The sequence below is a fragment of the Podarcis muralis genome, chromosome 7, assembly GCF_964188315.1.
Source record: "Podarcis muralis chromosome 7, rPodMur119.hap1.1, whole genome shotgun sequence".
NCBI classification, from domain to species: domain Eukaryota; kingdom Metazoa; phylum Chordata; class Lepidosauria; order Squamata; family Lacertidae; genus Podarcis; species Podarcis muralis.
This window is the reverse complement of record NC_135661.1, coordinates 73,239,242-73,258,549: the sequence shown is the minus strand read 5'-3', so window position 1 is coordinate 73,258,549 and position 19,308 is coordinate 73,239,242. Positions and strand designations below refer to the sequence as shown.

The 19,308-nt window shown below is 43.9% G+C and overlaps 1 protein-coding gene across 1 annotated transcript in view; it reads left to right on the top strand.

Moving 5' to 3' along the window:
• FCGBP (Fc gamma binding protein) overlaps positions 1 to 19,003 on the top strand; it is a 72,994-nt gene extending 53,991 nt beyond the window's left edge. The window contains exons 31-40 of the mRNA XM_077932487.1: positions 770 to 1,343; positions 1,570 to 2,168; positions 2,912 to 3,476; positions 3,588 to 3,703; positions 3,908 to 4,525; positions 5,273 to 5,843; positions 6,136 to 6,335; positions 7,749 to 8,132; positions 16,378 to 16,664; positions 18,771 to 19,003. Of these exons, the coding sequence (XP_077788613.1) occupies positions 770 to 1,343; positions 1,570 to 2,168; positions 2,912 to 3,476; positions 3,588 to 3,703; positions 3,908 to 4,525; positions 5,273 to 5,843; positions 6,136 to 6,335; positions 7,749 to 8,132; positions 16,378 to 16,664; positions 18,771 to 18,780 (3,924 nt within the window). The 3' untranslated portion in view covers positions 18,781 to 19,003. The remainder of the gene's footprint in view (positions 1 to 769; positions 1,344 to 1,569; positions 2,169 to 2,911; positions 3,477 to 3,587; positions 3,704 to 3,907; positions 4,526 to 5,272; positions 5,844 to 6,135; positions 6,336 to 7,748; positions 8,133 to 16,377; positions 16,665 to 18,770) is intronic.
• The last annotated feature ends 305 nt before the right edge of the window (positions 19,004 to 19,308 follow it).

Here is a 19,308-nt window from a genome sequence, read left to right as displayed (position 1 = left end):
GCATGGCAAATGTGTGCTCTAGATCTACGCAATAAGGATCCAATGAGGAGCTTGTTTTGTGATGTTTGCGTTTAAAAAAGATTCTGTAAATATTGCAAGTTGGCAACCGAATGGTGTACAGATAAACACAATCTGAATCCCTTTCTTGGGCTCATGGTTTGAAACCAGAGTATGAGCAGCTGCTAGTGCAACTGGATTTGGTTTGGTTACACCTTATAGCTGACTTTGACCCGCCTATGTGACTGCACTGCCCAAACAGAAGTGATCACTTGAGCCACCTAAGCCCAACAGACTTGTCCGCGCTGCCAACTGGTATTCCCAAGGACCACTAAAAAACTTAACCAATCTAAAGTGATGCTTCCTCATGTGAAACAGTACCATGGACAGAGGTAGGTGGTGAAAGTGTAAATTCCTTGAGAATCACCTGCAGTAATAGCTTAGGGAAGGGGCTGGGAATGGTTTACAACTTCTGTCATCCTTGACCATTGACCATGCTGGCTAGCACTAATGGGGATTGTAGTCCAACAACACCTGGATGGCCCATAGATTCCCTGTCACTGGGTTTGTGGCCGTTGCTAAAATGCCTGCTGATTCCCCAGCCTTTGTCTAAAGAATTCATTGAAGCTTACTCCCTTGTAAGTGGGGTTAGAATTTCAGCCTAAGGCTAGGATCAGCTTGTCTATTCCTATTTCTTAGACACATGGCTGCATGGAAACAAAGGAAAAATAAAACAATAATTCATACGTGTGTGTTGACATTCTGTCTCTAGTTAAATGACGCTATTACCAGCCTGCCACTGACTCTTGAAGATGGCAAGATCAAGCTGTACCAAAGCGGCACCAATGCTGTCCTGCAAACAGATTTTGGCCTCCAAGTAACGTACGATTGGCAATGGCACCTGGTGATCACTCTCCCCAGCAGCTACTATGGAGCCACATGCGGGCTGTGTGGAAACTTCAATCAAAACCCTGCAGACGACATGGTCTTTCTCAATGGCACCAAGGCTGCCTCCATCATAAGCTGGGCCAGCAGCTGGAAAGTCAAGGACCGGGACCCCTTTTGCTGGGATTATTGCCGAGGGAATTGCCCAACATGTGATGAGAGCAAGAGGGCGCTGTATGGAAAGGAAGAGTACTGTGGGCTGATCAGCAAAACCTCGGGGGGCCCCTTCAGAGAATGCCATTCCACAGTGAATCCAGATGACTTCTTTGACAGCTGCATTTATGACGTGTGTCTCAATGGAGGAGCCAAGAACATCCTTTGCCAGGCCTTGGAGGCCTATGCTAAAACCTGTAGGAAAGAGGGTGCCACCATATACAATTGGAGGACAGCCTCTGGCTGTGGTGAGTGCTCTTCCCCACTTTGGAACTAAGCCAAGTTTTACTGCCTGTGCAACTTTCACATGACTTTGAGCTTTGCAAGTAAACTGTTTTTAAAACTTCTCAAATGCGGGGTCTTTTTGCTATGCTGGTGGAAGAGGGAAATAAACTGGGGGGGGGGGTTGGAACTCACTTGGAGGAGCACATTTAAAAGTGTTTATAGCCTATATTTTCACATTTGTCGTTGCAGCTTTGCCATGCCCTCAGAATAGCCACTATGAGTTCTGTGGCAATGCCTGCCCTGCCAGCTGCGCCGACCGCAATGCTCCCTCTGCCTGCAAACAGCCATGTGTGGAAACCTGCCAGTGCAACGATGGCTACGTCCTCAGCATCGACAAGTGTGTGCCTGTCGGGAGCTGTGGCTGCACCTACAATGGGCTCTACTACAAACCCGGAGAAGAATTCTGGGCTGATGAGACCTGTGGTTCCCGCTGCACATGTGATCCCACCCTGGGCATTGCGGTGTGCAAACCAGCTGGCTGCAAAGCTAGTGAGCAGTGCATTGTGGTCAATGGGGTCCGAGGTTGTCATCCCGTAAGCACCGCTACTTGCTCAGCGTCCGGGGACCCTCATTATACTACCTTTGATGGGAAGAAATATGACTTCATGGGCACCTGTGTCTACCAACTGGCTGGGCTGTGCTCTAAGGACCCGACTCTCAGGCCTTTCACTGTCAATGTGGAGAACAACAACCGAGGCAACGAAAATGTGTCCTACACCAAGGTGGTGACATTGGAGGTCTACAATGTCATAATCACACTTAGCCAGGAGTATCCACGCAAGATTCAGGTATAGACAATTGGTGAATGTATGGTTGTTTTCCTCTTTGTGTCATTACAGGGCTGTTTCAGAGGGTGGCTCTTGGGCAGGGTACCTTGCTAGTTTTCTAAGAAAGCATTGAAGCAGTTCCTGCATTAGACATAGGGGATGGTTTATCTGTGACAAATGGCACTATACCCCATTGGACATTGTAACTTGAACTACAGGGTCTGTTGACATGCAAAGTATAGATGAAGTAAGCTCGCTGTGCTGCAAAATTCAGCATTAGATATGTGCTGTTGACAGCCACAAGAGTTGTCAGGTCCAGTTCCTAAGTATGGGACAAGCATGATTTGTGAGCAGTGAGGGCAGGGCCCCCAGCTGCCTAGAACAATGAGTTTATCTGATCCAGAAACTATTATGGGAGCCTAGGACGATGATTAGATTTTTCTACCTCCAGGACTGAATTGGGACAGTGCTTTTTGGCTCTCTAGTGACTATGTTATGGGATGCTGCAGGGCACTATTTTATCTCCAGTGCTATCTAAAGCCACTGAGAGTGATCATTAGGAGTTTGGGGGCAAGGTGCCATCTGTTTGTTGATGGTACTATGCTCTATTTTTCCAGAACATGTGAATCAGGAGAAACCTTATAGTCTTTATGTTATATGCTTCTTGTTCATTAATTTCAATGGGTCTGTTTCTCTAAAACTAATACTGGACACAACCACTTGGTAAGAGCAGTGGTAACAATTCCTACTGCATCACATTCCAGGTTAATGAAGTCTACGTGAACCTGCCTTTCTACCACGAAGACAAGATAAAGGCTTATATCAGTGGGAGTGAGGTCTTCATCAAGACTGATTTTGACCTGACAGTAACCTTTGACTGGAACAGCTATGTCAAAGTCATTGTACCCAGTACATATGCCAATGCTGTTTGTGGCCTCTGTGGCAACAACAACATGAACCCCAGTGATGACTTGACCATGAAGGATGGGAGACAAGCACCTAGCATATTCCATTTTGCAGAGAGCTGGAAGGTGGCAGAGGTCCCAGGTTGTTCACAGGGTTGCACCACCGATTGCCCGCCATGTGGAGAGGCACAGAAACAAGCTTATAAGAGCAACCAATACTGTGGGATCCTCATCAAGAGGGATGGGCCTTTCAGGCACTGCCATGAGATTATCGACCCAACGCCCTACTTCAATGATTGCATCTTTGATGTCTGCCAGTATCATGGCCTGCACAACATTTTGTGCAATGCCATCGGCTTTTATGGGGCAGCCTGTCAGGATCTGGAAATTGAGCTTGAAGAATGGAGATCAGAGTCTTTCTGCAGTAAGTATTGCCTCTTGAAGCTGTTTAGCAGAGGAACATAAGCAGTAACTTGACACCTCTTCAGATCATCTACTGTTGACATTGACATTGACACTGACACTGGCTCTCCAGACTCTCAGTTATGGACATTATCCCAGTCATACTTGGAGATGCCAGGGATTAAACCTGGGACCTTTTGTCTGAAAAACGTCCTGTTTACCAGTGAACTAATCATCTTCCCTTACAATGTTCTGCTCCAAGGATGTGCATGCCATATTTTGCGGGCTTATGGTATATCAAAATACAATTTAATCCTATGGCAACCTTTGCTAACATCTTCTCTAACCAGCAGATGTCACTCCATAGACATACTTTATAACAGAGCACACCAGACCTATTCTACTCCAGGTGACCAAAGAACCAGACGTCTTCTGAAAAAACTTCTATACTAGCTTGAAATTCACCACTTTCTGTTTTTGTCCTTTCTTCCAGGCCCTGCTTGCCCACTCAACTCTCACTACGAGCTCTGTGGAAATGGCTGCCCTGCCACTTGCCGTGGTCTCTCGGCTCCTGATGGGTGTGAAATGACCTGCAAAGAAGGATGCTATTGCGATCCAGGGTTCGTCTTCAGTGGGGACCAGTGTGTCCCTATTGGGAATTGTGGCTGTGAGCACCAGGGCAACTACTACAAGAAGGGAGAGGAGTTCTACCCCGGTTCCTCCTGCCAGGAACGATGCCAATGTACAGACAATGGAGTTGTCAAATGCCAGGAAATCTCTTGTGGGCCCCATGAGGAATGTAGGGTGAAGGACGGTATCCAAGGCTGTCATCCTGTAGGGTCTGGTACTTGCAGTTTGTCCGCAGGCTCCCACTACTTAACTTTTGATGGACGGGCCTATGACTTCCAAGGAACCTGCACGTATACTTTAGCTAAAGTCCAAGGAGAGGATGTTCAGCTGGCAAACTTTGCCGTGTCAGTGGAAAATGAAAGGTCACTGACTAAGATGATTGTAGTCTCTTTTCATGGACACACCGCTGTCATTGAGAAGGCAACAAACTGGAAGCTCAAGGTATGTCTCTCTGAAGTAGAAATGCCACCATAGTTCACCCACAATTCCTACAACTGCAGGAGTTCTTGGGAGAATTTCATCTCCCACTGTCCCTTGTGCTCCATCACTGGGAATGGACGAATCTGACAATTTTGGTTTCTCTCAATTTCACATTTTTCCAGTACTGAATTCAGCTCTCCAGATTTCTGCAGTAATTCACAATTGGGTTTCCCCCCTTTGCTTTTAAGTGCAAATTTCTCCTAACAACTCTCCCCCTTTTTTTACCGGTTAAAGATTTGCTAAAATATTAAGCAGTTTATAAAAACTATGAACAAACAAACAAACAAACAAACAAATAAATGATGCACACATTTTTGAAAGCAATTTTCTCTAATATAATGCATTTCTATTTGTCATTTTCACCAACATGTGGATTTTAATGTACATCTCCAAATATATGCATTTTTGTCCACTTTTGGGGTTGGAGAACTGCAATGTGAGTTTTGGAGAAGTTAGAATTTTGGTTGTTTTTAAGTAGATTTGTCACCCTGGGGAGACAGGGTGATTTAATCATGTTCGATTGCATAAACCTGCATTTCTGGTATGTGCATGAATTCCTCCCACAAAACAGGAGCAATTTGGAGGCACCTTTCATTTGTAACCTGCTTTGAGAGGAATTTCCACCTGAACTGGAGTCCAAAGCACCATTAAAGAAACATTAATAATAATTATTATTTAAAACTGTCACCTTCTCTGTGGTTAATGCAGGTGGATGGAGAGCTCTACACGCTGCCCATGAAGACAAAGGATGGGAAACTCTGGGCCAACCAGGAAGGCAACAATATCATTGTCCAGTCTGACTTTGGTCTCCAAGTCCTTTTTGACACCTCCTCTTATGTCCTGGTGTCTGTCCCCAGTAACTATCAGGGACTTGCCAATGGCCTATGTGGCAATTTCAATAAAGACAAGACTGATGACTTTATTCTGCCTACCAGGAAAAGCACCCATAATGTGGAAGAGTTTGGGGCCTCTTGGAAGGTTCCCATTGATGGTGTCAGATGCTCCGATGGCTGTGGAGATAAATGCCATGTCTGTGATGCAGCCAAGACAGCGCCGTACCGACCGGAGAGTTCCTGTGGAATGATCCAAGCCAAATCCGGCCCCTTCAGGAGCTGTCACTCCTTGGTGGACCCTGCTGAATACTTCAACCACTGTCTGTATGACATGTGTGCAGCCAATGGTGCCAGAGAAACTCTCTGTAGGAGCATCCAGGCTTATGTAGCTGCATGTCAGGCTGCAGGAGTTACAGTTGGAGCCTGGAGAAAAAACAACTTCTGTCGTAAGTTTGCACAGCAGGAACCTGCAGTTACATCTTCTAATCTTCTTCTGTTCCTTCCAGGACCTAATCAATAGAATCATGATTAATAATAATAGTTGATGCCAGTTAAAAACATGGAGTAGGCCTTTAATTAACTTTTATTATAATTTTTCCCCATACTGCGCAACCAAATGAATAGGGATGAAATGCTTTCCTAACCCCTTCTATAATTAAAAAATAGTTAGCCCATAAACCATCCCTGCCTGGACTGCTTTTGACTCCTTCAATCACTGATCTTCACTCTCATTTTCAGCTCTCACTTGCCCACCCAATAGCCATTACAAGTTGTGTACAAGGACCTGTGATTCCACCTGCACCAGCTTATCCACTCTGCCCCGGTGCACCCAAAATTGCTTCGAAGGCTGCCAGTGTGACGGCGGTTACCTGTTTGATGGTGACAGATGTGTGGCAATGGGGAACTGTGGCTGCATGCATGACGGACGCTACATCAAGGTAACTGCAACAGCTGTGAAAACAGTGATGTTTGAGCACTCGCTTGTGCCTCTTGTAAGTCAGCCTGCATGGGCTCATGTTTTTCATGAATAGACCCCAGAAGAAGTAATGCATCATCAAGAGAAAAAAAGATTCCACAAGGAGAGAGCCATCACAGAAAAATACCCTTCTCATATTGCCATCCTCTACTGGATGACGACTCATGAGAGTCACTTGTCCACTGATGAACAGAGTTTCCTTTTGGGAACAAGTGAATTAGCAATAGGATGGTTTTAGACTGAGTCCAGACCTGCAAACAACATTTGTAGAGGTGGAGTTAGTTTTTTTTTTTACTCTATTTTGGACTCTGAAAGCCAGAAAAGTTTATTGGAAGTGGTGTACTGCTGCTGATGTTTGTGTTGGTAACAGGGTTGGTTATATTAGTCTATTTTTGGCTCATCTGTTTCACATGCATTGATTCATAATTCATATTTCTATTCCATGCCCTTACTACATTAATCCCCACTTTTGTTTATTTGTATTGGCACAAAATATTTAAATATGTCCTTCATGCACATTTTACTGTTTTCCCCACACAAAATTCATGGATGACAGAAAGGCCATTGCTTCTATACTATCATAGAATTACATTCAGGATCCTGCTCTCATTTTATATCTTTGTGAATTAATAGTTTAACAAAACAAAACAAACGCCCATATGTTGATACATGTACTGGCATATTCACCCCCCTTCCTTTTATTCCTTTAGTCAAGGAGTAGCAATATGATGCTCTCTAGATATCGTTGGACTACAATTCCCATCATTTCTGACTGTTGATCATGCTGGCTGGTGCTGATGGGAGTTTGGGAGAAGGGTCCAACAACATCTTGAGGGCACCATGTTGGCTATCCATGCTTTAGACATAGCAGGGTATGTTCATGGAAACTATAAACCTCGCTGACAATTAAGAAACATTTTCAAAGGCTTGGAAGGATAGCTATAAACTGAATAAGAAAGAATTAGCCAGGAGATTATGGGATAAGGTGGCATTTATCAAACTGACAATAGTGTTAAAGAAATATGGAGATTATAAAGAAAAATGACACAGGTGGAAGCCGGTGGTGCAATATATATATAAAAAGAGAACTTGGAATAAATGTCATACTAATATAGTATGGATGAATATATTAAAGTATAAAATGTGACCTATTTTGCTATTGATTTATCAACTATGTAGCACTGGTGTACTAGAATATAGTTGTATAGAGGTATTTCTAAGTACACAGTTGTATAAGTTGAATGTCTGTTTCTATATGATTTCTTTTTTACCTTATTAAAAAGAATTAAAGTTTGCATTTAAATTTTAACTTTTTCTACTCTTCTCTCTCTCTCCCTCCCTCCCTCCCTCCCTTTGTGGGCTGTAAATCAACCAGGCTGGAGAGAATATTGTCTTAGAAGACTGCTTGAAAAAATGCACCTGTAGCCCATCCGGCCGACTGGTTTGTGCAGAAAACAGTTGTCAGGAAGGAGAGATTTGTGCCCTCCACAATGGTGTGCGTGGCTGCATAAGGGAAAACGGCGAGTGCGTCCTCACCCCTGGAGCACAGCTGACCTCCTTTGATGGAGCCTCAGGGGAAATTCCCAACCTAGGAGCCTATGAGGTTACATCCCTCTGCAACGACAACGACCCCTTTTGGTTCAGGATCGTAGCAGTTGTCCAGGAACACAACGGTTCGAATTTGCCAGCTGCGACAACAATACATGCATTTTTCAAAGGGATGTATTTTATCACTGTAAAAACGAACAAGGAGACACGGGTAAGATCCTGGGGCAGGATCTCAGATTTCATCCAATGGCATATTTGCATAATGATTATACTATGTCCGTTAATTTCAAGACACCTGAGTTGGACACAACCCCTTATTTATCTGTTTATTTATTTTCAGTTTTTGTATGCTGGCCTAATGCAGTAGCTTGCCAAGCTCTCACCAAAAGGGCAAAAGGGTTTCCCCATTTTTAAAAAGCAACTTGCTATCCGGGCCAATAGTCAGTGCTGTTGGGAATTGTTGCTCAGGTACATTCAGCGATTACCATGTTGGCTACCCCTGATCTAAAGGCAGGGAACCTGAGCCCAAGAGCCAATGTGGCCCTCTGAGTCTTTCTGTCTGACTCTCAGGACTCTCCTCTGGACCTCCCCCTTCACAGGCCATACCCCTTGAGGTGTGAAAATACCTCCTGGTTGCCTGGATGGATGAGAGAGTCCTATGTGTTTAGAAGCCTAGTGTTTAGAGACCCAGTTCAAACCCAGAAATGCCAGAGAGAGTTGGAGAGCCCTTGCGACTTGTGAGGAGCCCATCCCTGGAGCCCAAAGAGGACTTCAGTGAGGGCTACGTAAGCCCCGAAGAGACCAAAGACGTAACAGGGATTTGTTTAGGCTGCTCAGCCGCCCCGCCTAACAGCTGACGTGTGGGGTGGTGCACTTTCCTGTGTGTCCTCCAGCCTCCTGCCAGTCCCAGAGCTTCAACACTAGTTGTGCATATTTCTGGATACAGCTATTTTGGTATGGATTGGAGAGAGAACAGCAGAGAGGGCATTGAAAGGGTGTTTATTTTTTAAAATCTTGTTTATTTATTAAATTTCTATACACCGTCCTACGCCCGTAGATTTCAGGGTGTTTCACGACATAAAATTGCAATATAAAAAAGACAAAATACACGATAGAAATAAGAACAGAAACAAACCAATAAACACCCCCCCTCCATTCCACAACACATTTAAAAGGGCATAGGATGTCAATCAGCTGAAGGCTCGGTTTAAGAGGAACGTTTTCTCCTGGTGTCTAAAGGTGTGTAAGGAAGGCACCAGGTGAGCCTCGCTGGAGAGAGCACTCCACAAATGGGGAGCCCCTGCAGAAAATGCCCATTCTCATGTCGCCACCCCCTGGACCTCTTGTAAAGGAGGCACATAAGGAAGGGGCTTAGAGGATGATCATATGGAGGACTTCCGGTTTGGATCGCTACCGGGAAGGGAGCGCGGAGAAACTTCTCCGAACTACATGGGGACTTTGAGGGGCAACGCATAGGCACTGCGACCCCAATTTTAATCTCAAGGGGGGCCCCCTTGAGAGAAGCGCAACCAGCGGCGTTGGAGTGATCCGCAAGCCTCTGGAGGTTTTTTTTTCCTCTCCATTTTTGGGGAGGAAGACCCGGAGGCAGTGGATCGAAAGACGCGCATCGGCAAGGCCCGCGAACCCCATGCAGTTATGCCTCAAGCTCCCACCGAAGTTGAGCGACAAATCTCTGTAACCCTAAAAATCTGACGTCCTTAACACCATATGACAATCGAAGAGACAAAATTTTGAACGAAAAGGTCCGAGGAACGTAGGATGCAAATGGATTTTGTTTAAAGAGCCTGACCTGATTTCTGGATTTAAGATGGCGCTGGACACTAAATCGTAAGTTTGTAACAAAGAGACTTAGTTACTCACCGGCTGTAGCGAGAGAGAAGTGAAGTCCTTGCTAGTGTTACTGCAGGGCAGTGGATAACCGACAGATAAAATCGGGACAAAGAGTAAGTTTTAGAGACTTTGTTTCATTTGGGCAGTTGCGAAAAGAACAGGAGGGGCTTGGAAGAGACGGAGCGGAGGTCCAAACTAGATCGGGAGACAGGAGGGGAGAGAAGAAAGAAAGCTAGAAGGGAAGTACTTTACCTCTCCCCGGCACGGCTGGGTCCGAAACAACTAAAGTCCTACGAACCCCCTCCTCTTTTTAGCCTCTGGAATCTGCCGCCTCCCGCTAGTGACTAGCAACGGGAGAGAATATCTGCGGAAGATTGTGTCCCCGCGGCTAGCTGGCTTTTACATCTATTCTCTTTTTCTTCCGTCACTTGCTACAGCGACACGGGGCACACTCTTTATAACTGTAGGATTGGACATATTTTATATAATTTGGGGAAGCTCGGAAGGATATAACTGGAGTTCTGGAGATCTGGGGGATCCTGTGGGATAAGAACGGCAGTAACGCGAGGACATTGTGAGGACATTGTTAATCTACAAGTGAGGGACTTGCTCTCTTGGTCCTCTGCTGGAAGAATATAGAATTGCGTCCCAAAGAGAAAGAAGGCAGAGAAAGAAGGTCGAGAAACCTCTCGCGGAAACGATCCTTTTTTTTACATTCTCTGCGGTTTAACCCCGGAATACAAAGAGACAGAACTACTATTCCCCTTCAGTGAACTTGTTATTTTCGCACCTTTCCCTGCTCCCCCCCCTCGATTCCCCCTTTCCCCGTGACGTCCCTGGTCCTCCCCCCCTTTTTTTTTTGCCCTTTCTTCCGCTTCCCCCCCTCCTCCTGCTTCCCCCCCTTGTCGCGCCCCACCAGCCCTCTTTCCTAATCACTACTTCTGACTCCAGCGGGATGACAACAGACTCCTTCTTCCTGATAAAGCCCTCTGATATATAAAAACGGATTAGGCCAGACAAGTGGCTGAAGTCTTATCCAAAAAAGAAGAAATAACTGGTACCTAGTTGAAACTTGGAGAATTGGAGCAACACAATAGAATTCGGTCTTCGAACATTTTTGTTTCCTCCCTGACACGGTCCCCCTATTTATTTCGGGATCTCACTTCCTCTTATCAAATTTCCCTTATCTTTTTCCTGAGCACCCCTCCCCTTTTACCTTCCAGTTCTTATAACACCCTTCCAAAGAAGTATTGGTATAACTGCTAAAGGGGCGGTGGTGAAGCGTGACTGCTTGAATAATTAAGTGGTTTCTACAAGATTGTACGCCCTCTATGGGAGAGCCTTAAAAACGTAAATCTTTTTTGTTTGTAAATATAGGAAAGGGAGGATGGCAGGAAAGGACGGGAAGAAAGCAGTGGGTACTCCGGCAGAGAGGAAAACTTCACGTCATGAAGAAATCAAAGACTTAGATATACTCTGGTTGAAAATAAAAGAAGAATTTAAGCAGAATGAGATTCATATGGAGGAAAAGTTAGGAGAGATGCAGAAATCAATAGATAGGAAAATAGAAGGGGCGGTAGGAGAACTATCAAATAAGATAAAAGATTTAACGACTCGAACCAAATCTCTAGAAGATTCAAACAAAAAAACACAAAAAGAGATAAGAGATCAGAGAAAGGAAGTCGAGAAAATAAAAGAGAACTTTGGGGAACTAGGCAAGAGCCAGGAGCAAATTTTGGACAATTTGGCAATGATGGAAATGAAACAAAAACAATTAAATTTAAAATTCCGAGGGGTAGGAGAGGAGGTCAATGAAGATGTCAAAGGGAAAATGATAAGAGAACTGGCAAGATGGTTAAATTTAAAGGAGGAAGAAGTCACACAAGAAATAGAAAATGCCTTCAGAATAAAAGTAAAACCTAAACAAAACAGAGTAAGAAAGATCTCAGGAGACTGTCTGGTAATCTTCAAATCGACGGAGTTGAAAAATAAGATTTTAAGAGAAAGTTACCAGAAGAAACTGGTGATAGATGGAAGACCAATCATCATTTTCAAAGAAATTCCAATCAGACTCCTTCGCAAGAGAGAGGGCTACAAACAATTAGTAAATATTCTAAGGAAGAATGGCATTCAACATAGATGGGAGTTCCCAGAAGGGATCTCCTTTTTTTATAAAGAAAAAAGATTTAAAATTGCTGAAGGTCAGGAAATCAGGAAGTTTCTACGAAGATATGAGAGAGAACTTGGTGGGACGGGGGAGGTACATGGGGGCGGGGGTGGGGGTGGGGGCGGGGGAGACGGCGCGGGCTTGGGGGGGGACTCGGAGGGGGGGAGGGGGAGGAGGGAGAGGAAGGTGAAGAAACAGAAAGCAAAACCACTCGAATCTAAACTAACTGAAACTTAAATCCGTAAACTACTGTTTTATAAGTAAGTAAATAAGAATGAATCTAAAAATTCTAACATGGAATGTAAACGGTGTGAACGACAAAGCGAAAAGGAATAAAGTTGTAAATGTTTTGAAAAAGAAAAAATTGGACATAATCTGTATACAAGAGACTCATGTAGCCAAAAAGCATAATCGTGTATTAATAAATAGAAAGCTAGGAATGGAATTTATAAGCTCCACGGCAGAGAAAAAAAAAAGGAGTAGTAACATATGTTAAGGAAAAATGGGAACCTAAACTGATTTATAAAGACGAAGAAGGAAGGATATTGGGGGTACAAATCAGCTTCCAGGGGGAAAAAATTAATGTGGTAAACATATACGCCCCAAATTCAAACAAACCAGAGTTTTTCAAGAAATTAGAACAAGTTTTAATAGAATTGGAAAACAACAGGACGATACTGCTGGGAGATTTTAATGCTGTGCCAATCCCAGAAATTGATAGACAAACAGAAAAGGGGAAAAAGAACCAAGGGAAGCTGCCAAAGTCCTTCCAAGACTTGGAAGAAAATATGGACTTAATAGACATCTGGAGACATAAGCATCCAATAGAAAAGCAGTTTACCTTCTTCTCAGAAGTACATAAGAGCTGGGGCAGAATAGACCAAATTTGGACGTCGAGAGAACTCTCCTTAAGAGCTACGAAATGTGAAATTCACCCGAGAACTCTCTCAGACCACAACTCAATAACATTGGAATTAAAAAGTGAACTACAAGGAGGTTTTAGATGGAGACTAAATGAACAACTCCTAGAGGACGAGGAAGTCATCGGAAAAGCTAAAGCTACTTTAAAAGATTACTTCGAACTGAATCTTAATACAGGAGTTAGCTCAGAAATAACCTGGGACGCCAGCAAGGCGGTGCTGAGAGGCTTCTTCATTCAGCAGAACAGTTACAAGAAGAAACTAAGGCAACAAAAGAAAGAAGAGATCCTCAATCAGATAAGGCAGTCAGAGAAAAAACTGACAGAGAACCCAAAAGACACACAAAGCATACAAGTAATTAAAATCTTACAGACACAATATTCGATGTTAGTGAACCAAGAAATTGAATGGAAAATCAGGTTAATGAGGCAAAGATATTTTGAATCAGCCAATAAAACTGGAAAATTATTAGCGTGGCAACTGAGGAAAAGACAAAAGCAAAGTGTGATAAACAAAATAAAAGTAGAAGAAGAAACAGTAGAAGACCCAAAAAAGATACAAAAAACCTTTCTGGAGTTCTATGAAGGGCTATATAAAAAAGGAGAGGAGGATATAACCCTAACAGAAAAGTACTTAGAGAACTGTAAAGGGAGGACTTTAACGGCCGAAGAGAAAATACAACTAAACAAACCCATAAATACAGAGGAGATTCAGAATGCAATTAAAAGAATGAAATTGGGGAAGACTCCAGGCCCGGATGGCTTATCGGCAAAATACTATAAAGTCCTAGGAAACCAACTTGCGCCAGTCCTCTGTGAGGTTATGAATAATATTTTAAAGGATGGAAAAATACCGGAGTCATGGCGGGAGGCTTTTATAACCTTAATTCCAAAATCGGACACCGACAAATTAAACATCAAAAATTATAGGCTAATATCTCTACTAAATAATGATTATAAAATATTTGCTGACATAATGGCAAACAGGTTGAAACAACATCTAACGGATTTAATCCATAAGGACCAGGCCGGGTTTTTGCCGAACAGGTTTCTGAAAGACAATGTTAGACATGTCATAAATATAATTGAGTACCTGGAGATCAATAACAATGTACCGGCAGTATTGATGTTTGTGGACGCCGAAAAGGCGTTCGACAACGTATCATGGATGTTCATGATAAAATGTCTGGAGAAGGCGGGGATAGAGGGCGATTTCCTGAAAGGAATACAAGCTATATATTCAACTCAATCGGCCAAACTGGTAATAAACAATAACCTGACAAACCAATTCAAGATAGAAAAGGGAACAAGACAGGGTTGCCCTCTCTCCCCGCTCCTATTCATTATGGTTTTAGAGATATTGGCGAATAAAATTAGAACCTCGTCTGAGATACGAGGAATTAGAATAGGATTGAAGGAATTTAAACTAAAGGCCTACGCAGATGACCTGATATTATCCTTGGAAGAACCTCGAGAGAGTATTGGCAAAGCATTAGAGATCCTGGAGGAATACGGCAAGCTATCCGGTTTTAAACTAAACAAACTGAAGACAAAAATGCTGACAAAAAATTTGAAAAGTGAAGAAAAAGAAGAACTAGAAAGAAAATACGGAATAAGAATCGCAAAAAAAATAAAATATTTAGGAATCTGGCTCACATAAAAAAATATAAACTTAATTGAAGACAACTACTCGGTAGTTTGGAAAGAGATTAAAAGGGATTTCGATGTTTGGAATAGAGTCAATTTATCGTGGTTGGGTAGGATGGAGGCGATAAAGATGGTCGTACTTCCTAAGATGTTGTTCCTTTTCCAAAACATTCCAATAATTAGGGGGACTAAATTGTTCAAAGATTGGCAACGGACTCTCTCCAGATTCATCTGGCAGGGGAGAAGACCAAGGATTAGATTTAAAATTCTTACGGACCGAAAAGAAAGAGGGGGTTTCGCTGTTCCAAATTTAAAGTTGTATCATGAAGCCGCATGTTTATGCTGGGTTAAAGAGTGGATCACTCTAGAAAATAGCGACCTACTGGACCTGGAAGGGGCGGATAATAGATATGGCTGGCATGCCTATCTATGGAAGAACAAAGGGAAAGTACATAGGGGATTTTCGAGTCACATCATTAGAGGCCCCTTGTATGAAGCCTGGGAAAGGAACAAAAAACTACTGGAATGGCGAACCCCTTGGTGGCTGTCCCCTTTTAATATTATAACAACTAAAAACACAAATACGGGGGTAAAGAATCTAACATATGAGGACCTATTGGTAAGATCGGAAGATACGTGGAAATTAAGACCATACGAGGAGCTGGAGGGAAAATTGACAGTTTGGCTACAGTATTATCAAATCAATGCCATATGGGCGGAAGATAAAAAAATTGGAATGAATGAAAAAAAATCGAAATTTCAGATTGAAATAATTGAAGGTAATTCTAAATTATTATCTAAAATGTACAATATACTATTGGAGTGGGACACAAAGGACGAGGAGATCAAAGAAGTCATGGTTAAATGGGCGATAGATCTAGGACATAGCATAGCCTATGAGCAGTGGTCAAAACTGTGGGAGAAGGGAATAAAATTTACGGCGTGTGCCGCAATCAGGGAAAACATAGAAAAGATGATTCACAGATGGTATCTAACACCAGAAAAACTGAACAGGATATACAAGATTGGTAGCGGGGTCTGCTGGAGGTGTAAAGTAAAGGAGGGAAATTTCATGCATATGTGGTGGGCCTGCGAGGATATTAAAAAATTCTGGGATACCATATACAACGAGTTAAAAAAAATATTAAAATACACATTTCCAAAAAGACCAGAGGCCTTTCTATTAGGCATCATAGGAGAGGAGATTAAGAAAGAAGATGTAACTTTGTTCCAGTACTCAACAGCAGCGGCCAGACTGCTAATTGCTCAAAAATGGAAAAGCACGAGCACCCCAACGATGATGGAATGGCAAAATAAGCTATATGACTTCTTTGAATTGGCAAATATGACGCAGAAAATCAGAAACCAAAAGAATACAAAGTTAAGGGATGATTGGGCTAAATTTATGGCATATATAGAAAGAAATTACGAAAACATACCAACTATAGTTGGTTTATTATAAAACTTTCGATGTTTCAAGTTACTAAACAACAACAGCTGTAAAAATAGAATCTTGGAAAAATTAGGAATCCGGAATCAAGAGGGATGGAAGTCGAATTGTATGTTGTCTTGTTTTTTCTCTACTTTTTTTCTCCTTTTCACCTTTTCTTTTTTCTTTCTCTTTTTTCTACATCTATTTACTTTTGTTATGTGTATGCATTAAACGAAACTTAATAAAAAATAAAACTGAGGATGATCATATGGAGAGAGGCGGTCCTTGAAGTACTGCAGTCCTGAGCAGTTTAAGGTTGCTCCCCATTTTATGTGATTTCACTTATGTGCACTGGGCCCTAGAAGGTAACCCCTGAGGAAGTGGTGGGGGACGCCGCCTATTCTAGCTCAGCACCTTTCACCCTCTTTTCTGCATTTCAGGTAAATGGGCGCCAAAGGACACTCCCGGTGAAGTTTTCTGAAGATGTCTCTATAAGCCTCTCTCAGGATGTGATTGTGATTGAATTAGCCTCCGATGTAAAAGTTCTCCTTGGACCCAATGGGGAAATGAAAGTGCAAATCAGCAAAAGCCTGAAAGGAAAAGTCTGTGCCTCGTGCGGGAACTTCAATGGAAATGGTGCTGATGATCTGAAGTTGCCCAATGGGAAGACAGCAGGAAATATGGCTGAGGTCATTGATGCCTGGAAAGCTGAGGACTTCTCTGGCAGGTGAGCAATTCTGGGAAAGGTCTTTGCCTAAAGGCGACATGGGCTAAAACAGGCACATTACAGCATACTCCGCTTGGTGTTGGAGGAGGAAATCAGGGAACCAGCAAACAATTTTCCAGATCAGAACATGGCCTTGACCAAATTAGGTTGGGGCGCTGGGAAGGAAAAAGGACAGCCAGGCAGCCTCTGCAAAGAGCAACATAGGGCTGTTTGCAAAAGGGCTTTCAAACAGCCCTGCATTGCACTTGGGCTGCACATGCCTGTTCCTAGCAGGGGAAATCAATCACACAGTCAAATTATACAGGACTGAATTCTCCACTTACCAGCTGGTGAGCAGAGGGTGAAATCCTGCTGGCTGCCCAGGACTGCTTCACAAACATGTTACCTGCAGGCACTACACTGGGGGAACTTACCCCAGCAGTATTGAAAGAGGGGTTGCCAGCACTGCAGAGGTCCCAAGGTAGGAAGAAGAGAGCTAGCCCTGTGACCAGTGGGGCAGAGAGGAGGAGAGAGATACTGGCTACTGCCCCTGTGTTGTGCCAGCACTGGTGGTTGGATGGTTTCTCACTGGCAGCAGTTATGGTTTCCACAGTGATGCTGATGGCTGATGGAGGAGTCAATTTGGGAGGTGATAGTGAGTGAGGCGGGACTGGCTCAGGCAACGTCTCTCCATAAATGCAGGTGGCAGTGGTTGCAGCAAGTGAGATCAGCTTGGAGTGGGACATTGTTGTCAGTGGCAAGGGTGGCTGGGACCTGTACACCAATGAGCTGAGATACGTTGGGGGCAATGATGCAGGAGGAGGAAGCGGAAAGAAGGAATGGTAATCAGGCATGTCATGGTGGTCGAGCACATGCTATGGCAGTGCAGGAGCAGAATGGTGCAATACTGCTGGCTGCAAGAATCTGCTTTACTGTCATGCTCTGTGTAGAAAATATGTTTGCAAGGCAACACACAGCAGGACTGAGACTTGCGTGGCAAGTTCCCTCCCCCATATGAAATGAAGACACAGGACACGTTATTTAAGGTTAATGGGCGTAAATGGCCACAACTTTATTGATTACAGAATTGAAGGTATTGGCCTTAGGCATTGGCTCCTATCAACTACCCGGCATGGTGACCGGAAAGGGTTAACACTAACCGTGGGAGTCCTGTTGAAGTACGCCAACTAGGACCCCACGGGTGTCACCGCTCGTGGGCGTGCCAGAGGCCCTTACCTTACTAGGTCTCGGACAAGGCAACGCCCACCGGAGTCCTCTACCGGACTACCCTTTTCCTTGGGGGAAGGTGATGGCGTTTCCTCCCCCCCCATCCATTTGCATAACGATTGACCCCTGCCAATGCCTAACCGCCAAATACCGCGAAAGTTGTGACGTTTGCTATGAGGTAGGCGAAAAAACCAAAAGGAATTTTGCCAACTTGGAAAAATTCCTACCAGGCCACTTGCGGCGACCAACCGAAGTCCATAGCAAGGTCAAGTCTGCCTAACCTGAGGGTGGGTGGGATGGGAAAACCTCTCGGCTGCCGAGGAGTGAAGAGGGCATTCCCGGGGCGTGCCTGGCCCTAAATACCTCAGGCCACGCCTCCCCGGCCCGCCGATTGGCGGGCAGGGGGGAAGGCGGGAAGGCACGCCCGGGGATTCCCTAGATCTCGCGGGGGCTAAAATCCAGCCCCCACGCATGTGGGAGGGGCCAGCCCGCAACCCCCTCTCCTCCCCGAGGCTCAGAAATGGCTTTTCTGTTTTCTGCAGTGTGGTTGAGGGACAACGACACAGCACTTCCTTCCCCGGCCCCTTTCCCAATCATATAGGGTTCAAAAAACTATAAATTGCATTAGCCCCATCCCTCAAATTGATCATGGTTGGGCATTCCATGAGTCGTTCAGGGTTGAGTTGGGGAAGGAGAGCAGGCACAGCCCTCAAAATGAACAAATTACACTATCCATTTCTATATCTCTGTATTTTTTTGGTTTCTTAGGATTCCTGAGCCACACCGGGCACTTTCTGCTAGTGTTAAAAAAAAATCTACAGTGGGACAGGAAGTGTTGTGAAGATTCTCACAGAGTCATAAATAAGCTCACATTACATTCTTCACAATCTTATTTTACAGGGATGTCTAAAAGCTGTCTGAGACAAAGTGGAACCCTCCCTTTTCTGCTCAATCATCAGTGGCAACTATTCGCATGCAAGTTCTTCAGCAACATTCTTCTGTGTATAACATCCCACCTGCAAAACATTTTCATATTGCTCAAACCTCTATCAATATGACTCTGATTACAAAAAAAGAAAAAAAAAATGATGACACTTTCCTCTAAGAATCAATAAATCCTTTGGGTGTGGGAACTTCTCAGGACTGACATTACTTTGTTCAGCATGATTTTAGCTCTGTGGATAGGCAAAAAAGCCTGTGGGGTGTGGGAAGCTCTAATAATGGTTATATTCAAGCAAGAAGTCAAGGAAACAATATGGTCTAGAGTGGTATCCAGATGATGGGTCCCCAGATGTTGTTGGATCACAGTTCACATCATCCCTGACCATTAGTTAAGCTAACTGAGGATGGTGAGTGTTGTCACTCAAGACTATTTGGGGGGCAAAGAATGCTGAATTTCCTTCTAGACTCCAAATTGTGCTCAGCATCAGAGTACTAA